Source organism: Cynocephalus volans, chromosome 16 (assembly GCF_027409185.1).
Source record: "Cynocephalus volans isolate mCynVol1 chromosome 16, mCynVol1.pri, whole genome shotgun sequence".
Lineage (NCBI taxonomy): Eukaryota > Metazoa > Chordata > Mammalia > Dermoptera > Cynocephalidae > Cynocephalus > Cynocephalus volans.
The window spans coordinates 887,623-906,243 of record NC_084475.1 but is presented as its reverse complement, the minus strand read 5'-3'; the positions used below and the strand labels follow the sequence as shown (position 1 = coordinate 906,243).

The 18,621-nt window shown below is 36.6% G+C and overlaps 1 protein-coding gene across 5 annotated transcripts; it reads left to right on the top strand.

Annotated features, from left to right (window-relative positions):
* The first annotated feature begins 1,417 nt into the window (after nt 1–1,417).
* LOC134364833 (G patch domain-containing protein 8-like) lies at nt 1,418–18,349 on the top strand. 5 transcript variants are annotated; one of them, XR_010021892.1, is made up of 5 exons: nt 1,418–1,611; nt 8,457–8,531; nt 16,520–16,546; nt 17,215–17,284; nt 18,034–18,349. XR_010021892.1 is itself a non-coding variant. In XM_063081006.1 (5 exons), the coding sequence occupies exons 1-5, from the start codon at nt 1,567–1,569 to the stop codon at nt 18,043–18,045; spliced, it is 234 nt and encodes a 77-aa protein (XP_062937076.1). In that variant the 5' UTR covers nt 1,433–1,566; the 3' UTR covers nt 18,046–18,349. The 5 variants fall into 5 exon arrangements, 1 of the variants encoding a protein (XP_062937076.1); XM_063081006.1 differs by having other exon boundaries at nt 1,433–1,611; nt 17,210–17,284; XR_010021894.1 differs by lacking the exon at nt 16,520–16,546 and having other exon boundaries at nt 1,421–1,611; nt 8,457–8,536; nt 17,210–17,284.
* Nucleotides 18,350–18,621: the final 272 nt, after the last annotated feature.

Below are 18,621 nucleotides of genomic sequence, written 5' to 3'. Positions count from 1 at the left end.
GGAGCTCTTACTGTATTCTGCTTAGGCTAAGGGTAGGGTGGAGGGTAACAAAAGATTAGAAAATACACACCCTTCCTCCATAAAAGTACACCTCATTTGACTCAGGGTAGGGTAAAGGCTATTTTTCCATTGTGATTTCTATCACCTCCTCTTTTCAAAAGCAGGGAAGCCCTGCCACCCTTCCCATGTGTTTTATGTATTTTGGCTAAGGGTGCTGAAGGGTTGGGTGAGGTTCTCAGAAAGGTCATAGGATGGAAAAATCCAATTTTTCTTTTTAATTTAAATTTTTTGGGTTTTTGGTTGCTGGCCAGTATGTAGATCTGAACCCTTGACCTCAAAAATCTGACTCTGGACCTACACAAAGTCAGTGCTGGGCAGGAGCAGGAGAGATTATTAAATTCAATTTCCTTATTTCATTAAAAGTAAACTGAAGCCCAGGTAGATGTACTTGATTTGGATCAACTTCGGGACAAAGGATTGCTCGAAAATAGGCTCTTTGCAGTCATTGGGCATGTGTCTAACGTTCCCTCTGCTCCAAGGCTGTAGGCTTCTTGCTGTGCCTCAGGTCAAAAGTCGTTTTAGGGGCCGGACCGTGGCTCACTTGGGAAAGTGTGGTGCTGATAACACCAAGGCCACGGGTTCGGATCCCATGTAGGGAAGGCCGGTTCGCTCACTGGCTGAGCGTGGTGCGGACCACACCAAGCCAAGGGTTGCGATCCCCTTACCGGTCAAAAAAAAAAAAAAAAGGTGACCGGTAAGGGGATCGCAACCCTTGGCTTGGTGTCGCCCGCACCGCTCTCAGCCAGTGAGCGCACCGGCCATCCCTATATAGGATCCGAACCCGCGGCCTCGGCGCCATCAGCACCGCGTTCTCCCTACTGAGCCACGGGGCCGGCCGTTTACCGGTCATCTTTAAAAAAAAAAAAAAAAAAAGTCGTTTTAGAGGTTGTACCTCTCACCCTCACCTGCACCCAGTTTTATTTTTTTGTGGTAGTCGTTAACACTAAAATTATATAATTATTTTATTAGTTATCTGACATCTCCCCTATGAGATAAGGGCCCTTTCCTGTCTCGTTCACCGTTTAATCCGCAGGGTGAACCGAGATTCGATACTAAATAGTCTGGCTGTAAAGTCCGCGTTTTCAAGCACTACATTAGGCTGCTATTTAGCGAATAAAGTAGACGATGGACTTCTGCCTACACAGGGACGCAATGGTGAGAAAGGATCCTGCGCACGGGTTAAGCGAAAAACACGCAGAGCCGTCCACACAGCGGCCCCTCCGGGAGCGCTTGACCCCCCCTCCGGCGAGTGCGCACGCGCGGCCGCAGGGTTCGCTCTGGGCCGCCCGCGGAGCCGGGACGTGAGGGAGGGTTCCGCCTCCGGGGCTGGAAGGCGCCTGCGCCGGCGGGGTCCCGGTCCTGACGCGCATTCTCGCTCACTCCCTCCCTTGGCTGCGCGCGCCCGGTGGGCGTGGGAGGAGGCGGAGAACGGGGGAGGGGGCGGCTGTCGCGGGAGGAAAGGAGCGAACCGGAGCGCGTCGTCCTGAGAGGAGCGGAGGCGGCAAAATGGCGGATCGCTTCTCCCGCTTTAACGAGGACCGAGACTTTCAGGTAAACACGGGCGTCGCTGCAGATCCGGGGAAGGCGTTGGCTGAGCCCGGAACTTCCTTGATCCCCGGCTCCCAGCTCTCTTTCCTTCCACGCTCTGCTCCGGCTCGCGAACCGGCTGGCTCTTCTCCCGCCTCGGATTTCTGAGGGGCCTCCCAGCTTGAGGCGAGGCCGCATCTCCTCTCGCCTCTTAACCTCAGGAGGCCGGGCTTGCGGCTGCGGCCTGTTCGGCCTCGCGGTTTGGAAGCCCAGCCTGGGTGCTCGTGAGGGCTGTGCTCTCCTCGGGTCCGCGGCCTGTGCGGGCGTGGGGCTGGCTCCCCGGGGAAAAGAGGGTCGGGCTGGGAGGGCTGGGGCGAGTGTCATTGGGAGGCCGGCGCTTCTGAAGCCCTGGATTTTGCCCGCAGGGACCTTCTTGGGATCCTCCCGCGTTTCCTCACTGTGCTAATCAATGTCCTTTCATCCTCTGTTTTCCCTTTTCCTCACCTGGGGAAAGGGTGCCTTCGTTATCAGACGCCTTTTTGGCTGGTCAAACATGGAGATTTTCCCCGGCATAAATGTTGCTGTTGTTATTAGGCTGTTAACTGGGCTTGGCAAACAGCAAGTTACGGGATGGTGGTCCGACGTAAACTTAACTTCAGATCCTACCTGGAACGAAGGTTTATAAGGAGCCTCATGATACGGGCTTTCCGAGCGTGTGATGACTAGTGTCAAAAGCTCGCTTTTTCTTTCTTCAGTTGCAGATGTTGATGTGCAAAAATGTCTTTGTGATAGCAAGCATTATTGAGGAGTACGTAAAGGCCAACTTAAGTAGCTCCTCTTTCGGCTCTTTAAAATCCCTGGCCGTGGAGCACTGTTACCGCGGAAATCTGGGAGACTGAAAGGGGGTTAGTAGAGATTGGCTATTTCTAGGTAAGATACATCCTCAGAGTCTCAAAGAAACCGCCGCATACTACGGCATCTCCTGGCAACAGCAATTTGGGTCAGCGGATGAACCCTGTTGTTGTCCCGCTGCAGATCTTCCTTAAAGCAACGCGGGACACTCTAGATATGTTTCAGAAGCCAGTTTGAAGAATTTGAATTCCCTGAAGTGATTGGGTTGGTAAATAAACAGGTAAAGCAGTTTAACAGTTTTAAACGAACACTGTTAACAATCTAGTACACAGTATTTATGAGAAGTTTTTGCAGCAGTGAGGCTGTTGAAAAGCCTGTGATCATGCGCCTGCTGTGTGGCTGCAGCACTGTGCAAAATCTCAAGGTGTTTAAAGGGTATAATGCAGACCCACCAAAGTTTGAAACAGTTCATATTAACCATTTGATCCCCGAGAAAGATTGTTTAGCAAGCACCATAAAACTTGAGTAGGCTTGAAGAGTGTGAGCTTTACTGGTAACCTTTAAAGAGAAATATTGATAAAAACCCTCGAGTGCTTTCTACAGGAGAGAATTTCAGGGTGACCTAATAAAATTACAAGTAGGTAATATGGATAATTTTGAGGAAAAAATGGCTGTCGACCACAGAATTCCAGCAGGCTTAACAAACAGTATTTGCAGTGACTTGAATGAAGATTTTGAAAACTGTGGATAGCAGAGTGAATGCTGTCCCCTGAAAATACTTGAGGTTAGCTTCTACCTTTTCAATACCCGTTTTCTAAGTAAGATGACCCTCTGTTCTGAAGTTTTAGTTGCATTAATGTGAAAACTAATTTTGGCTGCTTGGTAGTCCTTTGAAGATACTACATACATTTTAACTTTATTTTCTGCTTTTGTGTTGAAATATCCAACTTCTGCTGTATTGGGTCAGCCAGGAAAATGTTGGTTTTTTTTTTTTTTTTTTTTTTAAAGATGACCGGTAAGGGGATCTCAACCCTTGGCTTGGTGTTGTCAGCACCACGCTCAGCCAGTGAGCAAACCGGCCATCCCTATATAGGATCCGAACCCGTGGCCTTGGTGTTATCAGCACCGCACTCTACCGAGTGAGCCACGGGCCGGACCTAAAATGTTGGTTTTTTAAGAATTCAGATGTCCTAGCATTTGGGGTAAATAGGGTATTGGGAGTAAAACCTTTTACACAGTTATAAGATGTTACAACTTTTGTAAATGATTGTGTTAACATTTCTAAAAGCATTTTTAAAAAAATACTTGAAGTGGTAATTTTTCTGGATGTTTTAATAAAGGGAAAAATACAGTTGACTTTCATTAATGACTTTCTTTGATTTAAAGGTTTTGGAGAGAGTGTAATGTAACAGGGTGCTCCTGTGAATAGTATATCTGAAACATTTTTCAAGCTCAGGTTATTCAGAATTAAACGTGGCCTCCTTTTAAGGTTTAAGTGATAAATGAGGTACGAAGCTACTAACTGCAGTTGAAAACAAATCCCAAGTAGGTTTCCAGACACAGTGGACAGATCTGTTGCTTTAAACAGATCATCTTGTAGCACTGGAACTTTCTCTGTTTATCTTCTTTGGTAAGTTCTAGATGGCTGTCATTTTCCTTGCCTTTAATCTGGCAAGATAATTTGAAAGAGTAGAATTTCACTCTTTTTTTTTTTTTTTTTGGCAGCTGGCTGGTACAGGGATCTGATAGAATTTCACTCTTTTGCAGTTTATCACTAAGTGCAGGTTTTGGAGAATTTGAATGTTGTCTCTTGAACTGAGCTTTGAGTCAGGGATTATAGGGTCTCCCTCTCATCTCTTGTCTCTTAGGCACGCAATTCTCTCAGTTAACTTCTACTACCAGCTTCTTATATATCCTAGAGCTGTTATATGCATGTATTATAGTTTGTTTTATTTTTATTTAATTAAAATATCATATAATAGTGTTGACTTTTTATTTATTTACTTATTTTGGTGGCTGGCTGATGTAGGATCAAACCCTGGACCTTGGCGTTACCAGCACCATGCTCTAGCCAGCTGAGCTAACCATCCACCTGACTTATTATTTTAATTTTTTAATTTTTTTAAAACGTTTTTTAAAATTTATTTTAATTGACATAATTGTACATATTTATGGGGTACAATCTGATGTTTTGATACCTTTATATGTTTTATAATAATGAAGTCAGGATAGTTTGTATATCTGTCACCTCATGCATTTATCATTTATTTGTGTCAAGAACATTCCTCTAGCTATTATGTAATATACAAAACTTTTAAGTATTAACTTTTATTTTGATGTGCAGGTCTATGAATTTTAACACATGTATAGATTCACATAACCACAACCCTAAGCTGCTTACAGAGCAGGATTTGTACTTTTTAAATGTTTAAAATATATTTTTAGGGGGGAGATGTAGATATAATGCCTTTTCCTGCCCTTTTTAAAAAAACTAAAGTATGATTAAGATATAGTAAAATTTACCCCCTTTAATTTACAGTTTGAGTTTTGACAGAACGTGCCATAACGTCACCACCATCACAATCAGTATATAGCCACTGGTAACCACTGATCTTTCTTTTCTTTAGTTTTCCTTTTTCCATGTAAAGGGAAAGCCTTTTGAGTGTGGCTTCTTTTACTTAGCATAATGAATTTGAGATCATCTGTGTTATTGCTTGTGTGAATAATTCCTTTTTATTGCTGAGTAATATTCCATTGTATAGGTATGTCATAGTTTTTCACATCCATTTCCCAGAACAGACATTTGGGTCATTTCCATTGTACAAATAAAGCTATTACAGTGTAATCATTCACAGACAGGGTTTTGTGTGAAAATAGGTTTTTGTTTCACTTGGGTAAATACCTAGGGTTGTTGAGTTGTGTGATAACTGTATGATTAATTTATAATAAACTGTCAAATTGTTTTTCAGAGTTGACTGTACCATTTTACATTCCCACTAGCAATGTATGAGAGTTCTTGTTCCTCAGTTTTATCAGATGTTGATATTGTCAGTTTTTTTAAAAAAGCCATTTTAATAGGCATGTAGTGGTATTGTCTTGTGGTTTTAGTTTGTATTTCACTAATGATTTATGATGTTGAGTGTGCATGTCTTTATTTGCTGTATCATGCACATGTGCTCACGTGCTGTATGTCTTCTTTGATTAAATGTCTGTTTAAATCTTTTGCATTATTTTAAAATTGGGTTGCTTTTTTACTCTGTTTTGAGAGTTCTTTATATATTCTGGATACAAGTGTTGTTTTGTTTTGTTTCTTTTAAGTAAGGTAAGAGATTTGTAAAAATTTTCTCCTAGTCCAGTTTATCAATTTTTTCTCTTAGAGGTTGTGCTTTTGGGTCATGTCTAAGAAATCTTTGTCTAGCCTGAAGCCAGAAAGATTTTCTCCTATATATTTTCTTATAGAATCTTTATTTTTTTAGACTTTACATTTAGGTATGCAAATGCATTTTAATTTTTTATCATTTAAAGTATGGATTGAGGCTCATTTTTTTTTAGCACCATTTATTGAAAATTCTATCATTTTTCTATTGAATTATCTTTGCGCCTTTGTTGGAGATCAGTTAATCATAAACGTGTGGGTCTTTTTGTGGACTCAAACTATATATGTAGTTGTGTGTTTTCTCTTGTTTTTTTGGCAGTTGGCTGGTATGGGGATAGTAACCCTTGACCTTGGTTTTATCAACACTGTGCTCTAACCAGTCAAACTATATTATTAATCCTGATTTATAGTAATAGATCCAGAATGATTTGAAACTTTTAATTAGCTATCTGTGTTTAGAAACATGTTAAGCATCTTATTTGGAACCTGGTGTTTGCTGATAGTAGTTTGTAATCTACAGAAGGATTTTCTTTTTTTTTTTTTTTAAAGATGACCTGTAAGGGGATCTTAACCCTTTACTTGGTGTTGTCAGCACCACGTTCTCCCAAGTGAGCTAACCGGCCATCCCCATATAGGGATCCGAACCTCAGTCTCCCAAGTGAGCCACGGGCCAGCCCTTCCAGAAGGATTTTCTAAAACAACTTTAAAGTCTAAGATTAAGAGAAGATTTTGGTAGTAGTTCATTAAGTAGTGATATTTCATCCAGCAAGGATGAACTGGAATGGCTTTTCCTAGAAGATGCCTTTTTTTTTTTTTGTAGAATTACTTGGTAATTCTCTAATATCTGTAAATGTGCTCTTATTATATCATCTTTGATAGTGATAAATTTGGGTGCAATTCTCTTTATTTAAAATAATCACATGGTTATCCTAAGTTAAATACTCTAAAGGCTTAATTACTTTAAAAGTAGTGTACAATTATTGTTGATAGGTTGAGATTATTCTTTTATCATTATGGAGCTATTGAGTGAAATTATGTGACTTGGCTGTACGTCAGTTTTCTATGAGGTTTCAGTTAATCTAAGTGTTGGGATGTTTGTTTATTTTTGGCAGCTGGCCAGTGTTGCGATCTGAACCCTTGACCTTGATGTTACAAGGCTGTGCTCTAACCCTCTGAGCTAACCAGCCAGCCTGGGATGTTTGTTATCTAAGAATTTAGAAGTATTTTGCAATTAACACCTTTTAATTAACTGTTAAATTTTAAAATTTTAAAGTAGAAATTAAAATGCCAAGAAGCAGGTGTTAAATTTTTAATTTTTAAGTTTTGTTTTTGTGTTTGGAAAACTCATTCCTATCCCCTGTTATTTCTTTTTTCTTTTGGATAGACTCTACCATACAATTTAGTTTTCTTATTTTTATTTGGATAAAATACACATAACATAAAATTTATCATTTTAACCATTTTAAAGTGTACAGTTCAGTGGCATTAGTATATTAACAATGTTGTACACCGTAATCACCACCACTATCTAGTTCTAGAACTTGTTAATTACTACCACACAATTTTAGCACCTAATTGTTCTCTAATGTTTAACTACCATATTAAGTGTTTGGGTTGTAAGAGATAAACAAGACTTAGTTCTTGTTCTTAAGGACATCACAATCTGGTGAGGGGAACCTAATATTTATAATACAATATGGCAGACTACATGATAGAGCTCTCCATCATCAAGTTTTATTTATTAAACTAGAATTTTAATTTTACCTTGAAAAAGCAAAGTAACTTTTTGTTAGGTTAACAATCAAGTTGTCGTATCATTCTACACACTGAATTAATTTAGGCTATACTGAAATCTTTAGTCTTTTGATGTAGGTCAGTTCAGGACTCAGAAATCCTCCTGCCCTCTACTTTGGAACAAGAAGGGAACCAGGAAATTGATATTTTGATATAAAGTCAAATTATGAGCTATTCCTTCATACTGTAACAGGGAGATATGAGAAAACCCTGTTGGAGAGAATTTCCTAGTTGTCTGCACCTATCCTTAGTTGAACTGTTTAGCAGTGACAGCTTGCTTGATTATGATCAAACTTGGCATTATACAAGCATGTTTATCTCTCTTGGCAGGTCATCTTGAGGAATAGTTGCATTTGGAAACTGTGTCAAGAGATTGTGTTTTTGAATTCTTTGAAAATCTGGGAGGTAGCAATTGATGATTTAAAGTTTAATGTCTTAGTAGTTTTATTTAAAAGTAATGTTATCAGCATTGAACAGTATTATAATATAGATTTTATTTGCATTCTTCTGATTTTTTTCTTTAGTATTAAAAATTTAATACAATGTTATTTATGAAAGAAATGGCATTGCCCTTTGTTTTTAAGATTCTGCAGTCTTCATAATATAGTCAATTTAAGAAAGAGCTGATGTTCCAAATGGTTGATAGTGTTTTAGTTTACAATTTCAGCACTTATCAGAAGAAGTAGAGTTCAGATTGCCAGGCCTAGACTCCTAGTAAGTTGTTGTTATAGGTTTTTTAAAAGTCTGAATTTGCAGTATGAAAAAGAATGGAGAATTAGAAATGCCTAGTTTTATTAGTTTTGACATTTATTACTTTTGAAATATAACTGTAGTCCTCTTTTTTCAGGGTAATCACTTTGATCAGTTTGAAGAAGGACACTTGGAAATTGAACAAGCATCGCTCGACAAGCCTATAGAATCGGTAAGGTAATCAGTGCTTAATTTTGGGTTTTAGCCAGTTAGGTAGTGTTCGTGTGACACTTGATGTGCATGAAGTTAAACTTATTAATAACTGATAGTACAGTTTAGAGCTGTTTTCTTGCATGCCCGACAATAAACAAATAGAGTTTGGGAAGTAATCTAATAAGTAATATGTTAGGAAATAAGTCCCCAAAATCTAGAAACAAATTAGAATTTTGCTGGAAAAATATTATTTTGGCCTATACTGATAATCTGTTAAAGATAGCAAGTTAAAATTTAGTGTGTGTATAAATTTAATAAAGGAGTAAAATGCATTTTGATCCTTTAATAGCTTAACCTTTCCTGGGCAGCATAATCATGTGTGAAATGTTCCATTAGAAACAGTTAAAAAGTAATATGTTTTTTTTTACCAGACCTGTGAAACATGTTAAACTTGGTCTCTGTAGCTTAAGATATATCTGGTTTTTATCAAAAGTCAATTATTTCTATCTTTTTACACTGCTTAGTTTCAAACATTCATGATACCAAACAATAGAAGTAGATATATTTTCCTGACTCTTAATTTTAAAAAACTTCTTAATTTTTGAACATCATTTTCATTTTTTTTTTGTCTTTTTCCTGACCGGCACTCAGCCAGTGAGTACACCGGCCATTCCTATATAGGATCCGAACCCACGGCGGGAGCGTCGCTGGCTCCCAGCGCCGCACTCTTCCGAGTGTGCCACGGGCTCGGCCCCATCATTTTCATTTTGAAAAACCTGCTGTTTTAAAATAACATGGTCCGTTGTTAAACTGTCTAAACTTGTCATTATTGTCAGCATTTAATACTTGTGCTTAAGTGTACATATTTAATAAGGGTTTTATTGAGTTACTGGTAAAACTCAAGTAGGGGAAGAAAATCAAAGAGGGAATCTTAATCTTTATTAGCAGTCAAGACAGGGCCCCTTCACCTCTTAAGAAACACTAACTTCTCCTCAGGAAAATAAGAAGGCAATTTAGAGAGCACAGATATTTTAATTTTAGCATTTATTTTCAAAACTGTAACATAGTAAAGGATCAACATATATTTATGTTCCTAATTAGGTTGATGTTGTGTGTGTTTGTGTGTATGTTTAGATGTTTACAGAAACAACATGGGGTGTTTGACATTTTTCTTCCAGAGCAATTGGCCTGTATTAGCTAAGCAGCCATGATCTGGTTTGTTTTGCACGGTCTGCCTTTTAAAATATTTCTTCTCTAGGGTTTCTTTCTCCCTCCCTCCCCTTCTTATTTCTGTCCTTTTGGTCCAGTGAACACTGCATATAGTACCTTCTGTCTTAATGTGCTGGCATGATGCTAGACTTAGGCATGGCAGTAATTGATGACGCATGTGATAATGCTGCAGAGGGAGAATTCATATCTGATGTGCTGCAAGTCAAGTCTTGTGTTTTGACATGGGGGTAAAATGCCAAGCCCACTTTGCCAAGTTAAAAATCACTGAAGTTTGTGCCTTGTTCCATATCATCTTGGGTTTTATCACAAGGCAGAATTTGTAGGCTAGATCAGTATTTTAAACTTCGAAAATAATTTAATTTTTCAATTTTAATTTAAACATGTTTCTTTGGGTCAAAGTTTAAGAACAGAAAACCATCTGAAGCAAGGCCCCAGTAGCATATTCTACAAAGTGCATGTTTGATTAATATTCTTATATAAGCTATAATTAATTCTGTGGGTACTCTGACTCGACAGTAGTAGGAAATTTAATTAGATTAAATTTGCTGCCTAGTATTCATTATTGCTATACCAAACAAAAATTTTTAAAAAGCACTAAATTAAATGGTATTTAACATTTTTTAAGTCTTCATTTATGGCTACATTGTAAGATTTTTGGAAAACTCATTCCTGTGGCACGTGAGGTTAATGCTGTTCTACCTCTCACAATGTCCAGAGATTTTTCCAGCATATGTCATAGAGAGAACACTAGCAGAAGACAGTCTGACTGAGTAATCATTGTTGAGTAATCTCAGTGAGTAGTAGTAGAATTGATATATGCCTTATTTATTAAATAGTGTTATCTTCTTCACTTAAAATAGCAAATGGTATAGTATCCAGACTGGATATTTAATTTTTTAATAAATAAATTTATGTTCAGAGATGTATATTATATTAATAAATTATACTTCAAATGAAAATTTACTCCTGAAACACATAAGTATATGCATTATTTGTGATGTAGTAGTTTAGGTAGTACAGTAGGAGGAGGAGCTTCACAGCCTACATTGTGTTAGATAGAAGTGGGACACACAAGATAGGAGGGATCTTATTTCTGCTTCCTAATCATTTGTGAGTAAAATTTAAAAGTTTTAAAAGAAACTCCTGCAATGATTGACATCAAAGTAGTGCTCCCTCCTCTCCCCCCGAAACAAGAAGTCCCCTATCACCTATTTGGTGGGAATGCCAAATAATAAGTATATGTTAAGTTATCTGGCTGGCTGGCTATATTTAGCTGTTTTGTTCTTAGGGGAAAATGGCATTGCTCCTGACACACAAAGAGTCTGCTGAATTAAAATCTTTGTCTGCAGGGCCGGCCCGTGGCTCACTCGGTAGAGTGCGGTGCTGATAACACCAAGGCCCCGGGTTCGGATCCCATATACGGATGGCCGGTTCGCTCACTGGCTGAGTGTGGTGCTGATAACACCAAGTCAAGGGTTAAGATCCCCTTACCGGTCATCTTTAAAAAAAAAAAAAAAATCTTTGTCTGCAGCAATATCTATTGAGAGGTGCTGACTGTTTTGCTACAGCATGCAACTCAGGAGTGGCTGGAAATATGCAGTTTAGGGAGTCTACAGATCATTGCAGGAGCTAAAGGCCTAGTCATTTTTTTTTTTTATAACAAAGGTAATCTGCAGAAGCTGGTAACCATGGAAGTCTGCACAGGTTTATGCCAAGAATATGCCCGTTTGAAGGGTTATTGTGACTATAGGATTAAGGTCTTTTTGTTTTGTAATAGGGTAAATTTGATGCAAACCAGTAAGATGAGAAATGAAATACAGAGATGTAATAGTGCATTATGCTTTTATTGAACTTCTTGAAGCCTAGATTTTTTTAGTGAGATGATACAGGTATTTCAGTTTCAATAGGCAAATGTCGAAAACACTTAAAAAATCAGCACTTGTAAAGTATTTAATAATATTTGTTATGAAGGGTTTTTTTCGTCTTCTTTATAACCAACCAGATATCTTTTGATGAAATTTCTGGTCAAGAATAAAACACCTTTCTAAGAAAATTATGAAAGAATTGCTAGATAACTTCATTATTTAAATTAATCAGAAGGTGGAAAGTATTAACGTTTTATCATTATTATAACAAACTTTTTTGAACTTAAATTTTAAAAGTCGTTATTGTTTTATGAGATTTTTAGGTCCCAGCCATTATAATTATGACTGCCACAATACCTTAAAGAAAAATATTTAGAAAACAAATAACACTTGATCTAAAGCCATAGACCAGGCTAGTATTTTATCAGTTATATGAATTAGTTGTTGTGATTTAGGATTTATGGTTGTTTATGACCTTTATCATAGTTAGAAGATGAGAAATCAGTTGAGAGAATGATTTTAAGCTATACAGAAGGCAAAATGCCTGCATCATAGACTTAAAATATGTTGTCATTGGTGCAATTGGAAGTGTAACTGCCTGTCAGCCATTAGTTGGCCTTTGCACTACCTGACTGATTAAACTGTCTTTATAGTTGTCAGGTTGACCAACCAGGTTTAAAAAATTAGTGTAAGTTTGAAACTCCGATTACAAGTGTTTAGTTTGCTCATCTAGGGATTTAGAAGTACATGTGTAATTGGGTTTTGTCATGTTTCATATCTGTTTAGATCTGTGGACTCCACTAGTTCCAAACTATAACTCTGTAAGATTGCTGACTTGACATTTAGCAGTGACCATATGTGGACTACACTATAAATAATGTGCTTCTTGGAGCTGAATGGTGTAGCATTACTATATGGCTTTTCTCTCTGGTCTTCATTGTGTCATCTGTAGTGAGCTATAGATTTTTTTGTTTGGGGATTTTTTACAACTTGTGGTTTGCATGGGTTCACCTAGTAGCATTTGGTTCTTGCTTACAGAGTCTTTGATACACAATCAGCAAAGCTTACAATCCACTCAAGAGACTTAGCATTTTTGTCACTGTTGAAAATGGGCTAAATGGTGTAAATTGAATGTGGCTGTCAACTAAAAGAAAATTCAGTGTAGAATTAATATATTCATCCAGTCACTGACATACGTGTAGTATAGTTTTCTTTTGAGAGATGATATTATTTCAGAAACTTGGAGTCAGCCCTATACAATAGGTGAATTTTTATCTGTGTTTTGGCAGGCTCCCATCATACACATTGGTGGTGCTCTTGCTAAAATGATCATTGTTACTGTGGTGGTATACAGCTTCATGGAGCAGAGATAAGTTCCTGGGAACGTTTTCTACTTAATATTTAATTAATAAATAAAAGTGTAGAGTAAGGGCTGGGACAGTTAATAATGAGTGTTTTGGTTTTTGTTTTTATTGCTGGTATTGCATTTTCAGAATAATGGTGGTGGTTAATAATACACATTTCTTGCCTTCAAAGATCTTCCCATTTTAAAAATTATATTCCTCTTTCTCACATGTATAATAGAGCAGAATGAAGGAGAAGGGTATAGCATTTTAGTTAGACATTTAAGTTTAGAAATAGAAAAAGAAAAAGACCAGCTGAGGTAATCTTGGTGAAAAAATTGGGTTTTTAGTTCAACTTTATGGTTGAACCAGAATTAGAAGAACTTTGTTTCCAACCAAAGAACATGCCACACTGCCACCATTTTGTGGTTTTGAGCGCAGAGCGTAATAAATAGGTTGTGTGAACTCTTTATGAATCACTTGGAAAATAAGCTTTTTTCCAGTTGCCTTATTAATTACTTTAAAATTAGGATTTCCTCACAGTTCTTCATGTACATTTAAAGTATGAACAGCTTACCATTTATCATGCATCTTTGTTAGCTGAAACCAGGCTATTTTAAAGAATTTTTTCTACGATTTATTTTTTGTTCTATGAGATTATAATTAAGCCACAAATTATATATTTTATTTAAGGAACAAAAACAAAGATTTTTAGTCACTATTACAGGTTGAGTATCCCTAATCTGAAAACCCAAAGTGCTCCCCAAAACTTTTTGAGCACTGACATGATGCCACAGTGGAAAATTCCACACTGTTTCATACACAAAATTAGTAAAAATATTTTGTAAAATTACCTTCAAGCTATGTGTATACGGTGTACATGAAAAATATATGAATTTCATGTTCAGACTTGGGTCCCATCCCCAAGATATCTCATTATGTATACATGCAAATATTCCAAAATCCAAGAAAATGCAAAATCTGAAACACGTTTGGTCCCAAGCATTTCAGATAAGGGATACTCAACCAGTTTAGTGCCTGAAATAGTAAAGAGTTACTATTTTATTAAAAATTTTTTTTCCCTAATAGTTACTATTTTAGAAATAAATTTCATCCTCATTGCCCTTGTTCTGTCTAGATTATCTGTTTGAGCTTATAAATTACTCGTGCCAGCATAGTGTTATAGATAGTATCCATGGGCACAACTGGCAAAGCCACAACCCTAAACAGAGAAAATACATTATTTATTTTCTGCAGGCTGGTGATTGATTGAGACCCTTGTTCTTTTATAGTGAGAGTTTTGATCATTTCAGAGATAGACAGATCTGCTTTGTTCTACTTTGCTATAAAGTATTTTGGTTTGCCTTCCAGTGTTAACTATCATCCTTTTGGATTTTTTACAGTGTTTATAAAACCTTTTTTCTTTTTTTCTGGTAGGAAGAGGGATCATACTGAATACTAGCTCTTTCTGCTGAGTCACAGAGCTGCTTTTTTCCCTCCAAAAGCAGGTAGTTTGAAATGATAGGAAAGGTTCAGTTTTTTCTGTATTAGTCATTCATTTACTCTAGGAAGGGGAAGAGGTTCTGAGAGATGTGTCCATAGTTCCTGTTGCCTTTGTTATAATTGCAAGGACTTAGAGTGGTTAAATATTTTAATACAGCCCCCAGCATTTCATTCTCTATTCATACCTGGGAAAGTGGATTTAATTAAGGAACAGTTTTAACCTAAAGTTTTAAAAAGAAATGCCACTACCATCTTGTATTAATAGCTTTTTGAGGTGACAGGCGTCCTCCTGAGTGGTTTTGTAAAAGTCATGCTAATGTATATAATCTAAATTTTTCTTTTTTCTCCCTCTCCCTTTAACATTTGCTTTTCCTTTCACTGTTGTCAGTCACAACATGCTGCTGTTGAATCTCTCAGCTGATCTTGACTCATGAATTTACTTATGCTTTCACTCTTCTTTAATAAATACATTACTTGCAAGCAGTGAATTGAAAACAAGACAAAAAACGAACAAACAAAAAAAACCCGACCGTTAGTGATTGGACAGTTTCTCACTTTGTGTTATATTTAACTGTTCTTTTGACAACCCAGTTTTTAAAGCCAGATTCGTATGGCTTTCACTCCACTTGCACTGCTTTTGGAAATAGCATACTGCTTCATCTGTCTGTTTATTTAAGTGCATTCATAATACAACACAATCAGCATAATGTCTCATCTCTGCTTACGCAAAGATTTGAGTTTTCTCTTAAAAAAAATAATACAACAACAAAAAACAAAATAGGGGGCAACAATTTTTGTCAGCGTTGTTTAATACCTAAATCTTGGTGCCAGGTATAGTTACAACAGTAGTCTATTAAGATATCAAACAATAATTTAATCAACTACATAGTCTTGGAGTCATTCTGTTATCTTTGTCCTTTCCAGAGTTATTCAGTTGTAGGAATTATTATATGAAATAAGGGTTTATATACAGGTAAGTTTGTTTTCACAATAGTAAAATAAGGGCCCCTTTACCTTTTCCATTTTCTGCTAACAATGCTTATATGGAGACTTTTAATCTTTTTTTTTTAATAATAAAGTTATAAATAATTAAACCCTGAGTACTGAGTAAGGGAATACATTAACTTACAATTCAGTTGAGAGGGGAAAAGGGAAGACATTGTAGCAGCAGCAGCAGTAGTAGTGTTAGGTTATGTTTTTGTGATGTCTAATAATGTGGAAGTCATCACTTGAGATTATACACTCGATAGCCTTTTCTAATTCTTTCAGTTCTTAGCAAAAATAATTTCTCGTGACCTTTTGTGTACCATAATGATTATTTATATATATACATATATATTTAAAACAATAGCCTCTTTTGCTTTAGAAATAAGTTTCTGATTATAGTTTGCCTCCACTTTTTAATTTTTTTTAATTTTTTTTTTCACTTTTTGTTTTTTAAAAAGTATCCTTATCTTTCTTCCCATAAACAAAATAATCAGCTGCTCAACCCAGTTTTTCAGTTTGCATTCTCTCATAAATTTATAGGAAATTGTCATTAAAAAAAAAACAAAAACAGCATTGGGGAAGCTTAATCTTCTTCTAACTTCCTATCAGAGAAGGTAAGAGTAAAATAATGTTTTCTTTCCCACCTCTATGATTTCAAAGAGCGTTTTATCATTGAATATGGAGCTGGAAGATACATGATTTAATATGAAATGTTTGGTTTTAATGCAGAGATTTGTGTTTTTGTTAGCTTTATAAATTGATTTCATGAAATATGAGATTATTTTCAAATGGTGATACCAGATTAATTCTATAAATTACATTTTAATACATATAGAACACTTTGCGTTTATGATTTTTAAATGTTTCCTTTGGACAAGTACCATCATTTTTTCTGATACACAGTCAATGGTTATTTTAGCTTTATGTTGGTATTTCACAATAACTGTAAAAAGCAAAGAATTGGACAAAGTGCTGCAGAAGTTTCTGATATCTTGACCACTTACACAAAAGCTGACACTTAGTTGTTTCTGGTGTCTTTTCATACAACTTAATTGAAATATATATTTCACCTTTTCCAGTGTGCACCTAGGAAGATGACACGTTATGTATGTTGAGTTTTTTCCCCCTACATGCACTAGTGGTTCTTTACTGTTAACTTATTGCTAGGCTTGTTTCATTCTAACATCTTAACATTTTTATTAGACCACATGTTGAAATGCATCAGTCAGTCTGCGCTTGAGCTCATTTTGTTTTTCTGTTTAATCAATTTAATTTCTTGTTTTACTAACCTCACTGTTTTTTCAGTTTAATATTGGCTGCATGCTAGTTAAATATTTATATTTTTTATATGTATTAAAAAACCAATCAAGTCTAGCCTGGATTTTGCTCTGATTGTTGGTTTTTGTTGTTGTTGTTGTTTTTTCATTTCTAGTGGTGGGGCAGTCTTACACTTATAATTTACTTTGTATCATGAAAGCCTGACATGAATAAAATAACTAAACACAATGTAGATTTTCTTTAAGAAACAAATCTTAAAGTGGTGCTGTCTAGGTGATGGATATGATTGTTCTTCTCATATAAAATACTAGCCAGCATTTCTTTTTACATTAATGTCCCTTTTATTGGGCACATGTCCTCTATTATTAGCACATTTTTGCATGCATATATGCAGAACTATCTCTTGCTCAACACCTGTTTAAAATGTCACTAGGAAGGGAAGAATATATTATTGGAATACTTTCAGTTTGTTTCTCTGTTCTGTCTGTCAGAACAGAATATTGGACACTGCTGACTCCAGAAACATGGGTGGAAGCTGGGCCAGGGATTTGGAAAATCTCTTCAGGGTAAGTTTTAAAAATTTACCAAAAAGAAAAGAAAGAAAACAATGTTTTTGATGCAGATCTTGTACCTGAAAATATTTGCTGTCTTTTTAAAAAAGTGTTTAGGTTTTTCCCCCTACAGTTCCCCCCAAGAATAATCTATTTTTCCTATAACTGTATGTTAAGTCACTGTTAAGCCTCCATATTTGCCAGTAATTTGCGAGAGTAACTGCTGTGTTATTAAAACTTTCAGTCAGACATACTGTGTATAGCTCAACCTGTTTTAATTTTTTTTTGGTGGAGGTGATGGGTGGGTGGAATAAAAGGAGTGCCACAGTGTGCTTTCTTTGTGCCATCTAGTGATGTTGTATTGTGGCTTTGGTATTATAAAGAGAATCATTCAGTGGAGTTTAACTTTTGTCCTTCCAAATTCTCCCTGAAGCTGGTGATTGCCTTGGCTCTTTTGTTCTGCATTCAGAATCCATGCACTGGTGGAGTGAAAAATTAACCCTCAAAAAACATAAAATGAGAGTAGAGGTTTTCCTAGGGTTCTCTCAGCAGGGCTGTCATTTCCCAGGTTCAGATCAGGTTCTGGAAAGTGTATAGCTTAAAAGTTTCCATTGCGTCTGTTTTTCCTTTTAACTATGCTGATCATTTGGGTCAAAACAAAATACTAACATTTCTGCTTCTGAGTTCTTGCTAGTTGGAAACTAACCAACTGCATTCAATTTTTAGCTTTCTCAGATTCAAGAAATACTGTTTGTTCTTTGCAGATTGTGATGTGAATGCTGCGTCAGAAATGATGGGAATCATTTTGCTTCTACATCTGGTCATGGAGGGGCTCATTGTGTAAAGGGATCTTTGGAGAGAGGTGTGCTACTGTTGACTAATTCTTTGAATTTTAGAAATGGATTTTCACAGTTTGAATGTGGAAGTCTACAGCTCAAGTGTGTTAAGAACAAGAAAGAGGACTGGGCATGAAATAGGACATTTCAATCATTAACACCTTTGCTTTTTAAATTCTACTTCTGCAAATTCTTTTCAGTGGTAACACATAGGAGATGCAAATAAATATATTTTGATACAGTATTTATTTCTAAGCACTGACCTGTTCTTTTGGGGACATAGATTTGATTACTATTAAACTTGTTTTTCAAGTGGCACAAGAATTCTTTGCAAACAATGCAAAGAATATTCTACAATTAAGAGAAACTTGTATGGCATAGACCATAGATTATATGAGTCCAGAAGAGAGATGGGGCAATCAGTACCGAAATAGAAATGCCTTTTTGATAGAATTTGTCCCGGAGGTTTGCACAGTTGTAAGCGTTGGGTTGAATTGAATGGAAGTGATTGCACAT